General features: G+C 47.8%; 1 protein-coding gene across 11 annotated transcripts in view; it reads right to left on the bottom strand.

The window, feature by feature from the left end:
• DOCK7 (dedicator of cytokinesis 7) overlaps nucleotides 1-19216 on the bottom strand; it is a 274293-nt gene that overhangs the window by 47600 nt on the left and 207477 nt on the right. For 6 of the 11 annotated variants that reach the window (XM_063939206.1, XM_063939208.1, XM_063939207.1 and 3 more), the window contains 7 exons: nucleotides 17689-17858; nucleotides 15399-15553; nucleotides 15024-15206; nucleotides 14782-14917; nucleotides 14527-14623; nucleotides 6621-6717; nucleotides 6393-6527 (listed from right to left, as the gene is read on the bottom strand). In XM_063939206.1, coding sequence (XP_063795276.1) covers nucleotides 6393-6527; nucleotides 6621-6717; nucleotides 14527-14623; nucleotides 14782-14917; nucleotides 15024-15206; nucleotides 15399-15553; nucleotides 17689-17858 — 973 coding nt within the window. Of the gene's footprint in view, nucleotides 1-6392; nucleotides 6528-6620; nucleotides 6718-10662; nucleotides 10681-14526; nucleotides 14624-14781; nucleotides 14918-15023; nucleotides 15207-15398; nucleotides 15554-17688; nucleotides 17859-19216 lie in introns of all 11 variants that reach the window. The other 5 variants (XM_063939211.1, XM_063939203.1, XM_063939205.1 and 2 more) reach the window with 1 other exon arrangement.

The raw sequence follows: 19216 nt of genomic DNA, 5'->3' as shown, positions 1-19216 counted from the left end.
CACAGTGCAGAGAAAGCCGCGTACTGTCCTCTCATTACAGCATTACCTCTAGTACACGGTGCAGAGAAATCCACGTACTGTCCTCTCATTACAGCATTACCTCTAGTACACGGTGCAGAGAAAGCCACGTACTGTCCTCTCATTACAGCATTACCTCTAGTACACGGTGCAGAGAAAGCCACATACTGTCCTCTCATTACAGCATTACCTCCAGTACACAGTGCAGAGAAAGCCACGTACTGTCCTCTCATTACAGCATTACCTCTAGTACACAGTGCAGAGAAAGCCACGTACTGTCCTCTCATTACAGCATTACCTCCAGTACACGGTGCAGAGAGAGCCACGTACTGTCCTCTCATTACAGCATTACCTCTAGTACACGGTGCAGAGAAAGCCACGTACTGTCCTCTCATTACAGCATTACCTCTAGTCCTCTAGTACACGGTGCAGAGAAAGCCACATACTGTCCTCACATTACAGCACTACCTCTAGTACACGGTGCAGAGAAAGCCACATACTGTCCTCTCATTACAGCATTACCTCTAGTACACGGTGCAGAGAAAGCCACGTACTGTCCTCTCATTACAGCATTACCTCTAATACACGGTGCAGAGAAAGCCACATACTGTCCTCTCATTACAGCATTACCTCCAGTACACAGTGCAGAGAAAGCCACGTACTGTCCTCTCATTACAGCATTACCTCCAGTACACAGTGCAGAGAAAGCCACGTACTGTCCTCTCATTACAGCATTACCTCCAGTACACGGTGCAGAGAGAGCCACGTACTGTCCTCTCATTACAGCACTACCTCTAGTACACGGTGCAGAGAAAGCCAGGTACTGTCCTCTCTTTACAGCATTACCTCTAGTACACGGTGCAGAGAAAGCCAGGTACTGTCTCTTATTACAGCATTACCTCTAGTACACAGTGCAGAGAAAGCCACATACTGTCCTCTCATTACACCATTACCTCAGTACACGGTGCAGAGAAAGCCACGTGCTGTCCTCTCATTACAGCACTACCTCCAGTACACGGTGCAGAGAAAGCCACATACTGTCCTCTCATTACAGCATTACCTCCAGTACACAGTGCAGAGAAAGCCACGTACTGTCCTCTCATTACAGCATTACCTCTAGTACACAGTGCAGAGAAAGCCACGTACTGTCCTCTCATTACAGCATTACCTCCAGTACACAGTGCAGAGAAAGCCACGTACTGTCCTCTCATTACAGAATTACCTCCAGTACACGGTACAGAGAAAGCCACGTACTGTCCTCTCATTACAGCATTACCTCAGTACACGGTGCAGAGAAAGCCACGTACTGTCCTCTCATTACAGCATTACCTCTAGTACACGGTGCAGAGAAATCCACGTACTGTCCTCTCATTACAGCATTACCTCTAGTACACGGTGCAGAGAAAGCCACGTACTGTCCTCTCATTACAGCACTACCTCCAGTACACGGTGCAGAGAAAGCCACGTACTGTCCTCTCATTACAGCATTACCTCTAGTACACGGTGCAGAGAAAGCCACGTACTGTCCTCTCATTACAGCATTACCTCTAGTACACGGTGCAGAGAAAGCCACGTACTGTCCTCTCATTACAGCATTACCTCTAGTACACGGTGCAGAGAAAGCCACGTACTGTTCTCTCATTACAGCATTACCTGTAGTACACAGTGCAGAGAAAGCCACGTACTGTCCTCTCATTACAGCATTACCTCTAGTACACGGTGCAGAGAATACCACGTACTGTCCTCTCATTACAGTATTACCTCTAGTACACGGTGCAGAGAAAGCCACGTACTGTTCTCTCATTACAGCATTACCTCTAGAAGCACACGGCGCAGAGAAAGCCACGTACTGTCCTCTCATTACATCACTACCTCTAGTACATGGTGCAGAGAAAGCCACGTACTGTACTCTCATTACAGCATTACCTCTAGTACACGGTGCAGAGAAAGCCACGTACTGTCCTCTCATTACAGCATTACCTCTAGTACACGGTGCAGAGAAAGCCACGTACTGTCCTCTCATTACATCACTACCTCCAGCACACGGTGCAGAGAAAGCCACGTACTGTCCTCTCATTACAGCATTACCTCTAGTACACGGTGCAGAGAAAGCCACGTACTGTCCTCTCATTACAGCATTACCTCTAGTACACGGCGCAGAGAAAGCCAGGTACTGTCCTCTCATTACAGCATTACCTCCAGTACACAGTGCAGAGAAAGCCACGTACTGTCCTCTCATTACAGCATTACCTCTAGTACACGGTGCAGAGAATACCACGTACTGTCCTCTCATTACATCACTACCTCCATCACACGGTGCAGAGAAAGCCACGTACTGTCCTCTCATTACAGCATTACCTCTAGTACACGGTGCAGAGAAAGCCACGTACTGTCCTCTCATTACATCACTACCTCCATCACACGGTGCAGAGAAAGCCACGTACTGTCCTCTCATTACAGCATTACCTCTAGTACACGGTGCAGAGAAAGCCACGTACTGTCCTCTCATTACATCACTACCTCCAGCACACGGTGCAGAGAAAGCCACGTACTGTCCTCTCATTACAGCATTACCTCTAGTACACTGTGCAGAGAAAGCCACGCACTGTCCTCTCATTACAGCATTACCTCTAGTACACGGTGCAGAGAAAGCCACGCACTGTCTCTCATTACAGCATTACCTCCAGTACACGGTGCAGAGAAAGCCACATACTGTCTCTCATTACAACATTACCTCCAGTACACGGTGCAGAGAAAGCCACGTACTGTCTCTCATTACAGCATTACCTCCAGTACACGGTGCAGAGAAAGCCACGCACTGTCTCTCATTACAGCATTACCTCTAGTACATGGTGCAGAGAAAGCCACGTACTGTCCTCTCATTACAGCATTACCTCTAGTACACGGTGCAGAGAAAGCCACGTACTGTCCTCTCATTACAGCATTACCTCTAGTACACGGCGCAGAGAAAGCCACGTACTGTCCTCTCATTACAGCATTACCTCTAGTACACGGTGCAGAGAAAGCCACGTACTGTCCTCTCATTACAGCATTACCTCCAGTACACGGTACAGAGAAAGCCACGTACTGTCCTCTCATTACAGCATTACCTCAGTACACGGTGCAGAGAAAGCCACGTACTGTCCTCTCATTACAGCACTACCTCTAGTACACGGTGCAGAGAAAGCCACGTACTGTCCTCTCATTACAGCATTACCTCTAGTACACGGTGCAGAGAAATCCACGTACTGTCCTCTCATTACAGCATTACCTCTAGTACACGGTGCAGAGAAAGCCACGTACTGTCCTCTCATTACAGCACTACCTCCAGTACACGGTGCAGAGAAAGCCACGTACTGTCCTCTCATTACAGCATTACCTCTAGTACACGGTGCAGAGAAAGCCACGTACTGTCCTCTCATTACAGCATTACCTCTAGTACACGGTGCAGAGAAAGCCACGTACTGTCCTCTCATTACAGCATTACCTCTAGTACACGGTGCAGAGAAAGCCACGTACTGTTCTCTCATTACAGCATTACCTGTAGTACACAGTGCAGAGAAAGCCACGTACTGTCCTCTCATTACAGCATTACCTCTAGTACACGGTGCAGAGAATACCACGTACTGTCCTCTCATTACAGCATTACCTCTAGTACACGGTGCAGAGAAAGCCACGTACTGTTCTCTCATTACAGCATTACCTCTAGAAGCACACGGCGCAGAGAAAGCCACGTACTGTCCTCTCATTACATCACTACCTCTAGTACATGGTGCAGAGAAAGCCACGTACTGTACTCTCATTACAGCATTACCTCTAGTACACGGTGCAGAGAAAGCCACGTACTGTCCTCTCATTACAGCATTACCTCTAGTACACGGTGCAGAGAAAGCCACGTACTGTCCTCTCATTACATCACTACCTCCAGCACACGGTGCAGAGAAAGCCACGTACTGTCCTCTCATTACAGCATTACCTCTAGTACACGGTGCAGAGAAAGCCACGTACTGTCCTCTCATTACAGCATTACCTCTAGTACACGGCGCAGAGAAAGCCAGGTACTGTCCTCTCATTACAGCATTACCTCCAGTACACAGTGCAGAGAAAGCCACGTACTGTCCTCTCATTACAGCATTACCTCTAGTACACGGTGCAGAGAATACCACGTACTGTCCTCTCATTACATCACTACCTCCATCACACGGTGCAGAGAAAGCCACGTACTGTCCTCTCATTACAGCATTACCTCTAGTACACGGTGCAGAGAAAGCCACGTACTGTCCTCTCATTACATCACTACCTCCATCACACGGTGCAGAGAAAGCCACGTACTGTCCTCTCATTACAGCATTACCTCTAGTACACGGTGCAGAGAAAGCCACGTACTGTCCTCTCATTACATCACTACCTCCAGCACACGGTGCAGAGAAAGCCACGTACTGTCCTCTCATTACAGCATTACCTCTAGTACACTGTGCAGAGAAAGCCACGCACTGTCCTCTCATTACAGCATTACCTCTAGTACACGGTGCAGAGAAAGCAACGCACTGTCTCTCATTACAGCATTACCTCCAGTACACGGTGCAGAGAAAGCCACATACTGTCTCTCATTACAACATTACCTCCAGTACACGGTGCAGAGAAAGCCACGTACTGTCTCTCATTACAGCATTACCTCCAGTACACGGTGCAGAGAAAGCCACGCACTGTCTCTCATTACAGCATTACCTCTAGTACATGGTGCAGAGAAAGCCACGTACTGTCCTCTCATTACAGCTTTACCTCTAGTACACGGTGCAGAGAAAGCCACGTACTGTCCTCTCATTACAGCATTACCTCTAGTACACGGCGCAGAGAAAGCCACGTACTGTCCTCTCATTACAGCATTACCTCTAGTACACGGTGCAGAGAAAGCCACGTACTGTCCTCTCATTACAGCATTACCTCCAGTACACGGTGCAGAGAAAGCCACGTACTGTCCTCTCATTACAGCATTACCTCCAGTACACAGTGCAGAGAAAGCCACGTACTGTCCTCTCATTACAGCATTACCTCCAGTACACGGTGCAGAGAAAGCCACGTACTGTCCTCTCATTACAGCATTACCTCCAGTACACGGTGCAGAGAAAGCCACGTACTGTCCTCTCATTACAGCATTACCTCTAGTACACTGTGCAGAGAAAGCCACGCACTGTCCTCTCATTACAGCATTACCTCTAGTACACGGTGCAGAGAAAGCCACGCACTGTCTCTCATTACAGCATTACCTCCAGTACACGGTGCAGAGAAAGCCACATACTGTCTCTCATTACAACATTACCTCCAGTACACGGTGCAGAGAAAGCCACGTACTGTCTCTCATTACAGCATTACCTCCAGTACACGGTGCAGAGAAAGCCACGCACTGTCTCTCATTACAGCATTACCTCTAGTACATGGTGCAGAGAAAGCCACGTACTGTCCTCTCATTACAGCATTACCTCTAGTACACGGTGCAGAGAAAGCCACGTACTGTCCTCTCATTACAGCATTACCTCTAGTACACGGCGCAGAGAAAGCCACGTACTGTCCTCTCATTACAGCATTACCTCCAGTACACGGTGCAGAGAAAGCCACGCACTGTCCTCTCATTACAGCATTACCTCTAGTACATGGTGCAGAGAAAGCCACGTACTGTCCTCTCATTACAGCATTACCTCCAGTACACGGTGCAGAGAAAGCCACGCACTGTCTCTCATTACAGCATTACCTCCAGTACACGGTGCAGAGAAAGCCACATACTGTCTCTCATTACAACATTACCTCCAGTACACGGTGCAGAGAAAGCCGCGTACTGTCTCTCATTACAGCATTACCTCTAGTACATGGTGCAGAGAAAGCCACGTACTGTCCTCTCATTACAGCATTACCTCTAGTACACGGTGCAGAGAAAGCCACGTACTGTCCTCTCATTACAGCATTACCTCTAGTACACGGCGCAGAGAAAGCCACGTACTGTCCTCTCATTACAGCATTACCTCTAGTACACGGTGCAGAGAATACCACGTACTGTCCTCTTATTACAGCATTACTTCTAGTACACTGTGCAGAGAAAGTCACGTACTGTCCTCTCATTACAGCATTACCTCCAGTACACGGTGCAGAGAAAGCCACGTACTGTCCTCTCATTACAGCATTACCTCTAGTACATGGTGCAGAGAAAGCCACGTACTGTCTCTCATTACAGCATTACCTCTAGTACACGGTGCAGAGAAAGCCACGTTAAACAACTGCTTCCATTATCGAACATGCAGTGATCAACCACAGCTCATTACTCATTGGTTATAATTGGTTACTAACACACTTGCAGTTTATCAAACACCGCAGTATCATACCTTGGAGACCAATGCTCTCTGTGTTGCAAAGCAGTGCTGCAGGTAGAGGGCGCTCTGGTTGCAGGCCATGCTATGTAAGAGCGTCTTCAACACCCCACCCAGGATACTCTCCTTGGACTCCGTTAGCGACACAGTCTGTGCAAAGGAAAGTTTATTATTTATCAAAATCAATGAGGACACAGCTGGAATGAGTGGCGTTAGCACGGCCGTGCTATAAATTCATCTCACCTGAACTACAATCTCCAGAGTATCCAGTATGATCAGATTGGCCTCGGTGGCAAGATTTCCATCTATCAGTGCCTCATGGTCTAGCTCTGCTCTGGACCTAATGTAGAAGACAACATATTGTCCAGGTTACTGACAGAACAACTGGGATTTTAGGAACAGAAGACAGCACGGCACACACTGCAAGAATGAAACATTAGATGGATGCACAACGCGTTTCGCTAATTGTTTTCCTTCACAGACCTAGACCTGTAATCTTGTTTCTTTATATGAAAGAGCCACTAGTAACATTCACAAACGCAACGCACTGGCCTCTTATCACGGCTCTAGCACCGGGCACGGAGAAACGCGCAGTCTTCTCATTCCACTCGCAACATTTCCTAAACGATCAGAACTAAAAGAGATTTGTAATGAGAATGTGACTATGGGGGAACGTTTTCCCCATGCATACCAGATTTCCTATCTTTAATGCTGTTCATGCGGAGGTTCAGGAGGTCATTCAGGACTGCTGCCAAACTACCAGATCACATATGTGTTCTGAGTCTAAACAAAAACAAATGATTCGATCGTCCATTTAATTGTTTTTTTTATAAGATTCCAGGGGAGAAATTAATTCTCAGATAGGGGTTGAGGGCCTTTCTTGTAAGATGTAGATTCAGCACACAGGATAGTAATGTGCATTGGGAACAAAGCAAAAATATTAAGTAACCTGGAACAAACCATGCTGCAATGTTAGGGGTGCAAATAGATTTATTATTTTTGCATGAAGGGTAAATACCAGCTGCTTTGCATGTAGCCCACAAACACTAGGCAGCTTAGATCTGAGTTTGGACACGCCCCTTCCATGTCTAAATCTCTCTGCACATGTTACATCTGCAACCCCCCGCAGTGCAGCATGGTTTTAGCTAGGTGCACAGTTATTGCTGGTTTTCGCTTTGCTTCCTTTCACAATCAACGTCAGGAAATCAGATATGTGTATTGCAGGGGTGTGGTTCATCAAATCGACAGTGTCTAGGTCGACCACTATAGGTCGACAGTCACTAGGTCGACATGGATGGAAGGTCGACAGGGTTTCTAGGTCGACAGGTCTAAAGGTCGACATGAGGATTTTATTTTTTTTGGGTGTCGTTTTCTTCGTAGAGTGACCGGGATCCCAAATTAGTGCACCGCGTCCCCTCGCATGGCTCGCTTCGCTCGCCATGCTTTGGGCATGGTGCCTTCGCTCCGCTACCGCTTCGCTCGGCACATATTACCGTTCCAATCGTAGTCCACGTGGAACGTTAAGTATGAAAAAATAAAAAAAAAGAAAAAAAATGTGAAAAACTCATTTTGACCTTTAGACCTGTCGACCTAGCACACGTCGACCTAGAAACCCTGTCGACCTTCCATCCATGTCGACCTAGTGACTGTCGACCTATAGTGGTCGACCTAAACATTGTCGACCTAGACACTGTCGATCTTCAGACCGGATCCCGTATTGCAGCTATAACATTCCATAGATCAACAATGACTGCATCATTATTAATCGCTCTACTCTGTTCCCCTGTCAACTAAAAAACAGGAGAGACTGACCTAATGAGACGTGTCAGCAAGTATGTAGACACACACGCGGCTTATAAGGGACTGGTCCGTATTCTAACCTACATGAAATACAACGTAAAACAACTGAGGCTAAGTAGAGCCGCTGGAAATTACTTCGATAAACTTCTGTGAATGTTACAAGAAGCCTTCTCATACTGGGTCACCATGTAATCAGGGAACCCAGCCCCATCAGTAATAACTGCTACAATGTTAGTGGAAACAGCAGCTGAAGGAAAACGCAAGCTTCAAAATCCACATGATGAAACGCATGCAAACACAGTTAGTATGTTCTGATCACACAGGCCATCGGACAATCATGTCCTTTACACAGACATCATATCTAAGCGCTGTACATCAGGTGCGGCCGCAGCGGTTATTAGAGTTATACCCACAAAGGGCGAAAAGATAAAGTTACATCTGTGCACCAGTTTCCACGAGATAATAACTGCATGCGGAACATCCGGAACACTTTATGGAAAATACAAAATGCAATATGAAAGGAATAAGGGGATTTTCTTCTGTAAACAGACCTTAAAAAAACTTAAATGTATCAGTAAAAAACAAAACAAACAAGAATTTAAACAGGCAAAGGGGGGGGGGGGGGGTGTTGAGCTACCCATTATTTAATTCATTTGTTTTGACAGCCCTTCTTGACACAACAGGTCCCGGGAGATTTTGCTTGCACGGAGCTTCTTTTTTTGAGTCATAGTCACAATGTGAGATGACAAAACCACTTAAGGGGTCTACACATAGTGTGATATTTCTACCGATATGGACTATATAGTCCATATCAGTAGAAAACACAGTGCATATCGCACTATGGGGCCAATTCAGACCTGATCGCTAGGCTGCGTTTTCCGACAGCGGGCGATCAGGTCTAAACTGCGCATGCGTATGCACCGCAATGCGCAGGCGCGTCGCACAGGTACAAAGCGGATCGCCGCTCAGCGATGGGTTTGTGCGACGGATCCATTCGCACGGGCGTTCGCAAGGAGATTGACTGACCGTTTTCTGGGAGTGTTTTGAAAAACGCAGGCGTGTCCAAGCGTTAGCAGGGCGGGTGTCTGACGTCAATTCCGGTCCCGGACAGCCTGATGTGATCGCAGTAAGTCCTGGGCTGTGCAGAGACTGCACAAGATCTGTTTGTACAGCTCTGCTACACATGTGATCACACACTTGCACAGCTACAATACACTCCCCCTGTAGGCGGCGACTATCTGATCGCAGCAGTGCAAAAATCACCTGCTAGCGATCAGGTCTGAATTAGGCCCTATAGGCCTAATTCAGAGTTGAACGCAGCAGCAAATTTGTTAGCAGTTGGGCAAAACCATGTGCACTGCAGGTGGGGCAGATGTAACATGTGCAGAGAGAGTTAGATTTGGGTGTGGTGTGTTCAAACTGAAATCTAAATTGCAGTGTAAAAATAAAGCAGCCAGTATTTACCCTGCACAGAAACAATATAACCCACCCACATCTAACTCTCTCTGCACATGTTATATCTGCCCCCCCTGCAGTGCACATGGTTTTGCCCAACTGCTAACAAATTTGCTGCTGCGATCAACTCAGAATTACCCCCTATGTGGAAACACCTTGCGATGCCGATACGCGGTCCCGCAGGATCGGCATCGCAAGGAAACAGTGTGTGGGGGCCGTTCACAGTATAGGCAGAGGCGGCGTGGAGATGATCTCCCAGTGCCGCCTCCGCACCCGCCCCTGATGCTGCCTCCGTCCCCGCCCCGGCCTATTGCCTTGTCAGGAAGCCCGTGTGATAGGGTCCAATGCCGCGTTGGACTCGGAAACGACCCGTTTCCAAATCCCGGGTGTGAACCGGCGTTGCGATCTGAAAGCGGTATCACTTTCGCCAGGCTTCTCGCGCTGCTGTCGTATTAAGGCTAGGTGTGTGAGAACATATCTGTATACTGTATGTCCCATTGAGTCAGCGAAGTGAGAATTCTTTGTTAAGGGAATTTATTTAGCTTAGAAGTTTTTATTTACTCTATCGTTCCCCTTTGAAGAACGAGGGGAGTTAGAAAACGACTACAGGGCTTACGCAGAGAGTTTAGAGACTCTCTCCTTGTGAAATGGGACAATAACATCTCAGGAAAAACACCCAGGACTCTGGAGAGGGGAGAGGACTATTTGGCAGCACGGCATTAACAAAAAGTGCATAACACGGACCAATTTCCATACAAATCATGTAATAGAACACCAGGCAGTGATCTAAGATTGGTCATAACTCAAATTATTACTTAACTGCAATGTTGAGCAAACTGCAGACATTTCCTCTGACGGAAAACAGACGCATTTCGCAGCTTTAAATATTATGTGGACAATATATCAAATAGTTATAAAACAGATAAACAAGCAATGTCAAATACCAAAACTAGTGTCATCAAACCACACGGGACTAAACGCAGAGAATGCAGGGGTGAACGGAGGAGAATGCACACCAAAGTGACAGTACCTGGAGGGTTTTTGGCTTCTAAATACACGGCACATGTGGAGACAACCAAAAGCAGAAATTAGGAAGGGTGTGAAGGTGGCAGAGGAGCATCTCTAGAGTTAGTTCTAAGATTGTAAAAAGTGTCACTCATGAGCATTGGTGTGTAGGCAATAAACATTTTGCCTCCCCTATAATGTAATAACATAAGCAACCAGCAGCTCTCAGGAAATGCTTGGACTTGCAGTTCTACATCTGCTGGAAAGGTAAAAGGTTGCCTAATCCTGGTTGAACATCATTTACTTTGCTTTGGAGCATCTTGATATATAAATAGACGTAATAATAAAATAGGAGATCAGACACGCAAACGGTATCTGCAGAGGACTGGTTGTGTAGACATTAAACCTACGCGTTTCACCATCTATTTGTTTCTTCCTCTGTAGGCTCTTCGACAAAGCAAAGGCTAAACCAATAAATGTAACTCATACACATCATTTTCCTCTCTTTTAGCATTTACTGTATTCTCTCCTAGTAACACCACCCCGCTCCATAACCCCACTCTGCTTCCTTGCCCTCGTAACACCACCCACCTCCATAACCCCACTCTGCTTCCTTGCCCTCGTAACACCACCCACCTCCATAACCCCACTCTGCTTCCTTGCCCTCGTAACACCACCCACCTCCATAACCCCACTCTGCTTCCTTGCCCTCGTAACACCACCCACCTCCATAACCCCACTCTGCTTACTTGCCCTCGTAACACCACCCACCTCCATAACCCCACTCCGCTTCCTTGCCCTCGTAACACCACCCCTCTCCATAACCCCACTCTGCCCTTGTACCACCCCCCCTCCATAACCCCACTCTGCTTCCTTGCCCTCGTAACACCACATCCCTCCATAACCCCACCCCGCTTCCTTTCTCTCGTAACACCACCCACCTCCATAACCCAACTCTGCTTCCTTTCCCTTGTAACACCACCCCCCTCCATAACCTCACCCCGCTTCCTTTCCCTTGTAACACCACCCCCCTCCATAACCCCACTCCGCTACCTTTCCCTCGTAACACCACCCACCTCCATAAGCCCACTCTGCTTCCTTGCCCTCGTAACACCACCCACCTCCATAACCCCCCTCCGCTTCCTTTCCCTCGTAACACCCCCCCCTCCATAATCCCACTCTGCTTCCTTTCCCTCGTAACACCACACCCTCCATAACCCCACTCTGCTTCCTTTCCCTCGTAACACCACCCACCTCCATAACCCCACTCTGCTTCCTTGCCCTCGTAACACCACCCACCTCCATAATGCCACTCCGCTTCCTTGCCCTTGAAACACCACCCACTTCCATAACCCCACTCCGCTTCCTTTCCCTCGTAACACCCCCCCCCTCCATAACCCAACTCTGCTTCCTTTCCCTCGTAACACCACCCCCCTCCATAACCCCACTCCGCTTCCTTTCCATCATAACACCCCCCCCCATAACCCCACTCTGCTTCCTTTCCCTCGTAACACCCGCCCCCTCCATAACCCCACTCCGCTTCCTTTCCATCGTAACACCACCCACCTCCATAACCCCACTCCGCTTCCTTGCCCTCGTAAAACCACCCCCCTCCATAACCCCACTCCGCTTCCTTGCCCTCGTAAAACCACCCCCCTCCATAACCCCACTCTGCCCTTGTAACACCACCACCCTCCATAACCCCACTCTGCCCTTGTAACACCATCCACCTCCATAACCCAACTCTGCTTCCTTTCCCTCGTAACACCACCCCCCTCCATAACCCCACTCCGCTTCCTTTCCATCGTAACACCACCTCCCTCCATAACCCCACTCCGCTTCCTTTCCATCGTAACACCCCCCCCTCCATAATGCCACTCCGCTTCCTTTCCATCGTAACACCCCCCCCTTCATAACCCCACTCCGCTTCCTTTCCCTCGTGACACCACCCACCCTCCATAACCCCACTCCGCTTCCTTTCCCACGTAACACCACCTCCCTCCATAACCCCACTCCGCTTCCTTTCCATCGTAACACCCCCCCACTCCATAACCCCACTCCGCTTCCTTTCCATCGTAACACAACCCATCTCCATAACCCAACTCCGCTTCCTTTCCATCGTAACACCCCCCCCTCCATAACCCCACTCCGCTTCCTTTCCATCGTAACACCCCCCCTCCATAACCCCACTCCGCTTCCTTGCCCTCGTAACACCATCCACCTCCATAACCCCACTCCGCTTCCTTTCCCTCGTAACACCACCTCCCTCCATAACCCCACTCCGCTTCCTTTCCCTCGTAACACCACCTCCCTCCATAACCCCACTCCGCTTCCTTTCCCTCGTAACACCACCCACCTCCATAACCCCACTCCGCTTCCTTTCCCTCGTAACACCACCCACCTCCATAACCCCACTACGCTTCCTTTCCATCGTAACAACCCCCCCCTCCATAACCCCACTCCGCTTCCTTTCCCTCGTAACACCACCCACCTCCATAACCCCACTCCGCTTCCTTTCCCTCGTAACACTACCTCCCTCCATAACCCCACTCCGCTTCCTTTCCCTCGTAACACCACCCACCTCCATAACCCCACTCTGCTTCCTTTCCCTCATAACACCACCCACCTCCATAACCCCACTCCGCTTCCTTTCCCTCGTAACACCACCACCCTCCATAACCCCACTCCGCTTCCTTTCCCTCGTAACACCACCCCCCTCCATAACCCCACTCCGCTTCCTTTCCCTCGTAACACCACCCCCCTCCATAACCCCTCTCTTTTTCAATATATACTTTGGGCAGGACACTGTCCGTGTAGCTAATATACATTCTACAACCCAATACAGCTAAATTGTTTAGTGAATCTTTTGCTGCTTTCAACGTACTGAAACTTAAAAATGACAATTGCATGTCTCGCACACAATGCCATTCTCTGAAGGAAAACTTGCGTCGCCTGTTCGCTGGGAACCAGTGACATCACCAGAGCAGAGAGCGCCACAGTGAAGTCTCCGGTTACTATTGAATTTATACACTTTATTCTTGTATAATTGGATTAGCCCCTGAAATTTCTGCCCCCGTCCCATATTAAGGTGACACTGCACACTTATTAGGCTAATCTACTAAAGCAGAGGTTCCCAAACGCGGTCCTCAAGGCTCCCCAACAGTCCAGGATTTAGGTATATCCATGGCTCAGCACAAATAGTGAAATCAAATTGACTAGGGTGCTAATTAATTCACCTGTGGCCAAGCATGGATACATTTAAAATCTGTACCGTTGGGGTGCCTTGAGGACCGCGTTTGGGAACCTCTGTACTAAAGTATATATTTTAAAATAATGTGCAAATTGTTACCAAACTGAAGTAGTGACTCAAATTATGGGGCTTATTCAGTAGGAGTCAGAGAAAATAAAAGGCAGAACCCTGTTGCACTGCGGGTGGGGCGAGTTTACAATGTGCATAGAGACTAGGGCATGTCCTAGATAATTCTGAACTTCAGTGTAAAAACTGAGCTGCCCAGTATTTGTTCGCTGCATGCAAAAACAATAAAGTATATTCCCTGCATGCAGAAATATAAATGCATTTGCAACACGGGAGCATGTGTTTTGCACTTCCCCCTAACTCTGTATAAGGCCCTATGTGCACATTTTGGTTCACATTTTATTATTCATACGGAATGGGACTATTATTATCAATTAATTAAAAAAAAAGATATTACCCCAAATACAATAAAATGATAATGTATTGCAATGAAGTGGTTCTGTGGCGTTTTACTAAAATGGCAATTGAAAGATAATTTCGTTTCATCTTCCTGTAGGCACTAATTATCAGTGAGATATAAAAATGACATGATCACAATTCTATTATTATTAGTAGTAGTGAAGGCGTTCATACTTGTCCATCTTATCTGTGTTCTGCCTCCAGTGCGTCATCTCCTTCCTCCAGCGCAGGTTTTCCTGGCTGCCGAAAGCACTTCCAGACGGGCTTCTCTCTGCCAATGAAGAAGAACCTACTCAGCAGTGTTACGTGGAACGCACAAAGTGGAATGTTAGTAAATCTGCAGAGAGTGGGAAGCCCCTGACTCATTTATGTGACAAGTTCCAAACCAAAAATCGTAAACCTTTACTGCTTCGGTCAAGACAGACCTACCAAGCTGACCTCTACTTCTTCTGACCATCTCCTGCCTGGCTCCAATACTCCCAAGGATGGCTTCCTCCAGTTTGGCCCTCATGTCTTTGGATTTCTTGAACGTCAAGCTGTTCATCCGCTCGAAAACTTTCTTGCCCTGGCAGAGATGAAACCAACGTTGAGACTAGTCTTGCTCATCCATAGGACGCAGACAGAAACCATTATAGGGACGTATACAAGACTTCACGCCATTAATGACCTACTTTATACTCAAAGCAGGAGACGCAGAGGTAGAGAAGGTCCAGCAGGCGATTCAGCTGTAGGATGGACAGGTCAGTGAACCATTTCTGCAGGACAATTTCATCAGCGTTCTTCAGCACCCAGAGGAGACAGATCAACAGGCTGCGGCTGGACTCGGCTGAAAATGTTGAATGCATCCGAGAAGGCTGAAAAGAACAAGATCGTCAGAAACATGAGATAAAACACCAAATTACTGACATACTGATTAATTACCCCGAGTCTGCTGCAGACTTTCAGTGTCCAGGAGAAAAGTACATCACACGTGGTCTGCTCAAGTTCTCAAGAGGAAACCGCATAGAGAACACAAGTCCTTGATGGCACTCGTATGAGGAACTTACTTGTGTAGTCAGTAAAATGCTGCTTGGCCTTGTAAGCTGCGGAACGGACGTCCCAGCGATCGCCATGGCGACTGTCTGACTGATCATATTTCCGCCATCACCGTCATGATCATCCGCTGCTGCGCAATTAGGTCTTCCTCGCTGGTTGAGGGATTCTGGGAAAAGAAAACCGTCCTTTCAACCTTCTTTCAATAAACTGGTTCACGGCAGCTAAGCTGCAATACCAATGCTCCAAAACCAAGTGTAAGGGACTGGAAGCCAATCAGAAGGGTACTACAGCTATATCCCCAATGCCTGGATCACCATACGACGGCACTACTGCTATATACAGTGGGGGTCATTCCGACCCGTTTGCTAGCTGCGTTTTAACGCAGCAGAGCGAACGGGTGCCTGTTGTGCATGCGCCGCCACCGTAGTGCGCCTGCGGGATGGCCGAAGGCCGTAGCAGGACAGCGATTGTCTCTGCCTGATTGACAGGCAGAGGCAATCGATGGGCGGGAGGGGGCGAAATGGCTGCGTTTGGCCGCCGTTTCGTAGGCGCGGTCCGGACAACGCAGGCGTGGGCGGACCGCACGGGGGGCGGGCCGCAGCGGCTGCGTGACGTCATACGCAGCGGGCCGGGGAGCGAGGAGTAGCTCCCGGCTAGCACGCTAAAGCTGCGCTGGTCGGGAGCTACTCCTGAAGTGCAAAGGCATCGCCGCTGTGCGATGCCTTTGCACTTCTGCGGGGGAAGGGGGTCGGCACTGACATGCGGGGCGGACTAGCCCTGTGCTGGGCGTCCCCCCGCATGTCAAGAAAGAAGATCATAGCTGTGCTAAATTTAGCACAGCTACGATCAACTCGGAATGACCCCCAGTGTATGTGGTGCTGCTGCTATAAGTAAATCAGTCCGTGCTGGTATAATCATGATGTCGCATTGGAGATTAAAGCATTCTGTCTACCAACATGTAATATATGGTTAGCTAACTAACAGGAGGGCAGATATATTAAGCATGGAGAAGGGATAAAGCAGTGATAAGTGGAAGGTGATAACGCACCAGCCAATCAGCTCCTAAGGGGTCTATTTACTAAGCCTTGGATGGAGATAAAGTCGCTGGCGATAAAGTACCAGCCAATCAGCTCCTAACTGCCATGTCACAGGATGTGTTTGAAAAATAACAGTTAGGAGCTGATTGGCTGGTACTTTATCTCCGCCCACTGTATCTCCACCCAAGGCTTAGTAAATATGATTGGCTGGTGCGTTATCACCTTCCACTTATCACTGCTTTATCACTTCTCCAGGCTTAATACATCTGCCCCCCTGGTGCTGTATCATCAGTAAAAAGGGCGGAGAAGCGGGCAAGTGGAGTAGTTGCCCATAGTAACTAACCGACTTCTACCATTTTATAAAATGTACTTGATAAATGCTAGCTAGAAGTGGATTGATTGCTATGGCAACATCTCCACTCTTTTCACTGCTTGATACATCACCGCCTAAATCATTGGTGGAAACCAGGGCAGAGGGGCTCCGGCTTCACATCTTCTACAGTGCTGTGGAACATTTTGGCACTTGATAAGTCAATGACACTTGTGTTGCAGGCATCCTTCTCCTGAATATTGCTGGTATTATATTATTACGCACGCATATTAAGCAGCGCTTTACATAGAATATTTCAGGACCTGCCCCTCTGGAGCGTACAATCCAGGTACCCTATCACACGGACACACACATACACACTGCGGTGAATTTGTTTTGTTGGAAGCCAATTATTGGAGTGTAGGAGGAAATTGCCCACGGGAATAACACACAAGCCCCTCAGAGATGGGGCATGACCAGAAATTGTACTCATGATATCTGTGCTGTGAGGCAGTAATGCTAACTACTACGCAACTCTGCTGCCTGTACTCAGTCAGTGTCTCAACATTTCTTCAGAGTCGCAACTAGACATTTTGGTGCCCTGGGCCAGAAAAAAAACACATATTTCAAAATACTGTCATTCCCAGGATTCAAACCCATGCCCTTCCATATTGCAGTCAGACAACTTACTCATGCAGCTATTTCTCCTGTATGGGAAGTATAAGAGTATTTTAAAATGTGTGCCTTAAATAAAGGAATGTGTGACGATGCAAGTGTTTAATGATGATTGTTTGGACAATTCATTCCAAAGCTGCAGAGTAATTAAAGAGAATAGTTTAATAAGGAGATGTCTGAGAATAACGAATACATATTTATACACATATTTAATAATTCTGCTTTGGTGCCTGAGAAGAGGAGTCTGAGGACATGCGGGTCAGTGACCTGACGAGGTACCTGTAAAATCATACAGCTGGGGGACGGTCTCCATGACGATGCCAATCAAAGGCAGGTACAGCATGGCCACGCGGGCTTTTACCTCTGGATCAGCGTAGCGAGGATCGGAATCGTGGGTAGATAGCAAGTTGTGTACCATATTGATCACCTTCTTATGCAATCCAAACAGCCTGAGAGGGGAGTTTTGTAACCGCAGTTAGTTATCAGCAGCAGAGCAAACACTACTGTCTAACTGAGCGCTGAAGGATATTTAATTAACTGGATGTTCTACGTTAACCTCACAATGTATATAACAAGGGCAGAGGATCAGCCACTATTTGCAACTTTATAGAGCAGTATTGCCTCACTCTAAGGTTACTAAGGAGCAGATGTCAGAGGCACACACAAGCCGCAATTCTGCAAGTTAAAGGGGCACAGAAATGAAATTGTATTTATACATATATACATGGATTACATTTTTTTTAGTCAATCTCGCTTCTACAGGTATCGTACCCCTGCCTCTACTACTTCTTCATTCATCCGTAACTGAAAATCTCTACTTGTTCAGCTGCGTTTTGCCATAGGGTCATTGTCCCCATGACTGGAAGGTTAAGGGACTGTACTGCCTAGGGTGTGCCATGCTGCAGCGCTTCCTATTTGTAAACCAGAGGGGGGCAGCAGCGAGCTGCGGTGTAGCCCTGCAAACCCGTATGGATGGTAGTGGCACATTAGTACAAGGGGCCTGATTCAGCGATGCACAGATATGGTAATGCAGCAGGAGGCACCTGGTATAAGTAGACACCGCCTGCATGCATTTTTGATCCAGTGCAGAGTACTAGGATGCAGCATCGGATTGCTTGCGACACCATCGGTCGGCTGCGTGAACCACGAGGGTCTTTCTACAGGAGGTATTACAGCATTTAAGGATAGTGACAGCGGGCTTCTCAGCCCTTGCACAGTCATACGCATGAATGTACAGTACACCAGGGAAGGACTACGTAGCGGCAAAAAATAGGATTTTGGTACTTACCAGGTAAATCCTTTTCTTTGAATCCATAGGGGGCACTGGAGTACTCTTGGGATATGGGCGACGTAGCAGAACAAAGGCACTGAATATTTAAATTTAGAACTCTCCACCCCTCCATATCCCTAGAGTACCTCAGTGTACGAACCCAGTGTTTTTACTGAGCGAACTACTATAGAGAGGTTGACAATGGAGAATTCCTATAACATAACGGACAACAACAAAGTTGACCCATAACGTTAGTGTCAACTAAACAGTTGACAGCATAACCGATAGACCTTTATAGTTTGAACCAATCGGTTAAAATGTGTTACCATAAGCTCCTTTGAGCTTAATACAAACCAGGTAAAACGTGTTACCCTAAGCTCCTCTGAGCTTAAAACAACCCAGGTAAAACTGCTCTGGGTGGGCGTCCAGTGCCCCCTATGGATTCAAAGAAAAGGATTTACCTGGTAAGTACCAAAATCCTATTTTCTTTTTCATCCACTAGGGGTCACTGGAGTACTCTTGGGACGTACCAAAGCT

This window comes from Pseudophryne corroboree, chromosome 9 (genome assembly GCF_028390025.1).
Source record: "Pseudophryne corroboree isolate aPseCor3 chromosome 9, aPseCor3.hap2, whole genome shotgun sequence".
Lineage (NCBI taxonomy): Eukaryota > Metazoa > Chordata > Amphibia > Anura > Myobatrachidae > Pseudophryne > Pseudophryne corroboree.
The sequence above is the reverse complement of the archived record's forward strand: the minus strand, read 5'-3'. Positions and strand labels throughout refer to the sequence as shown.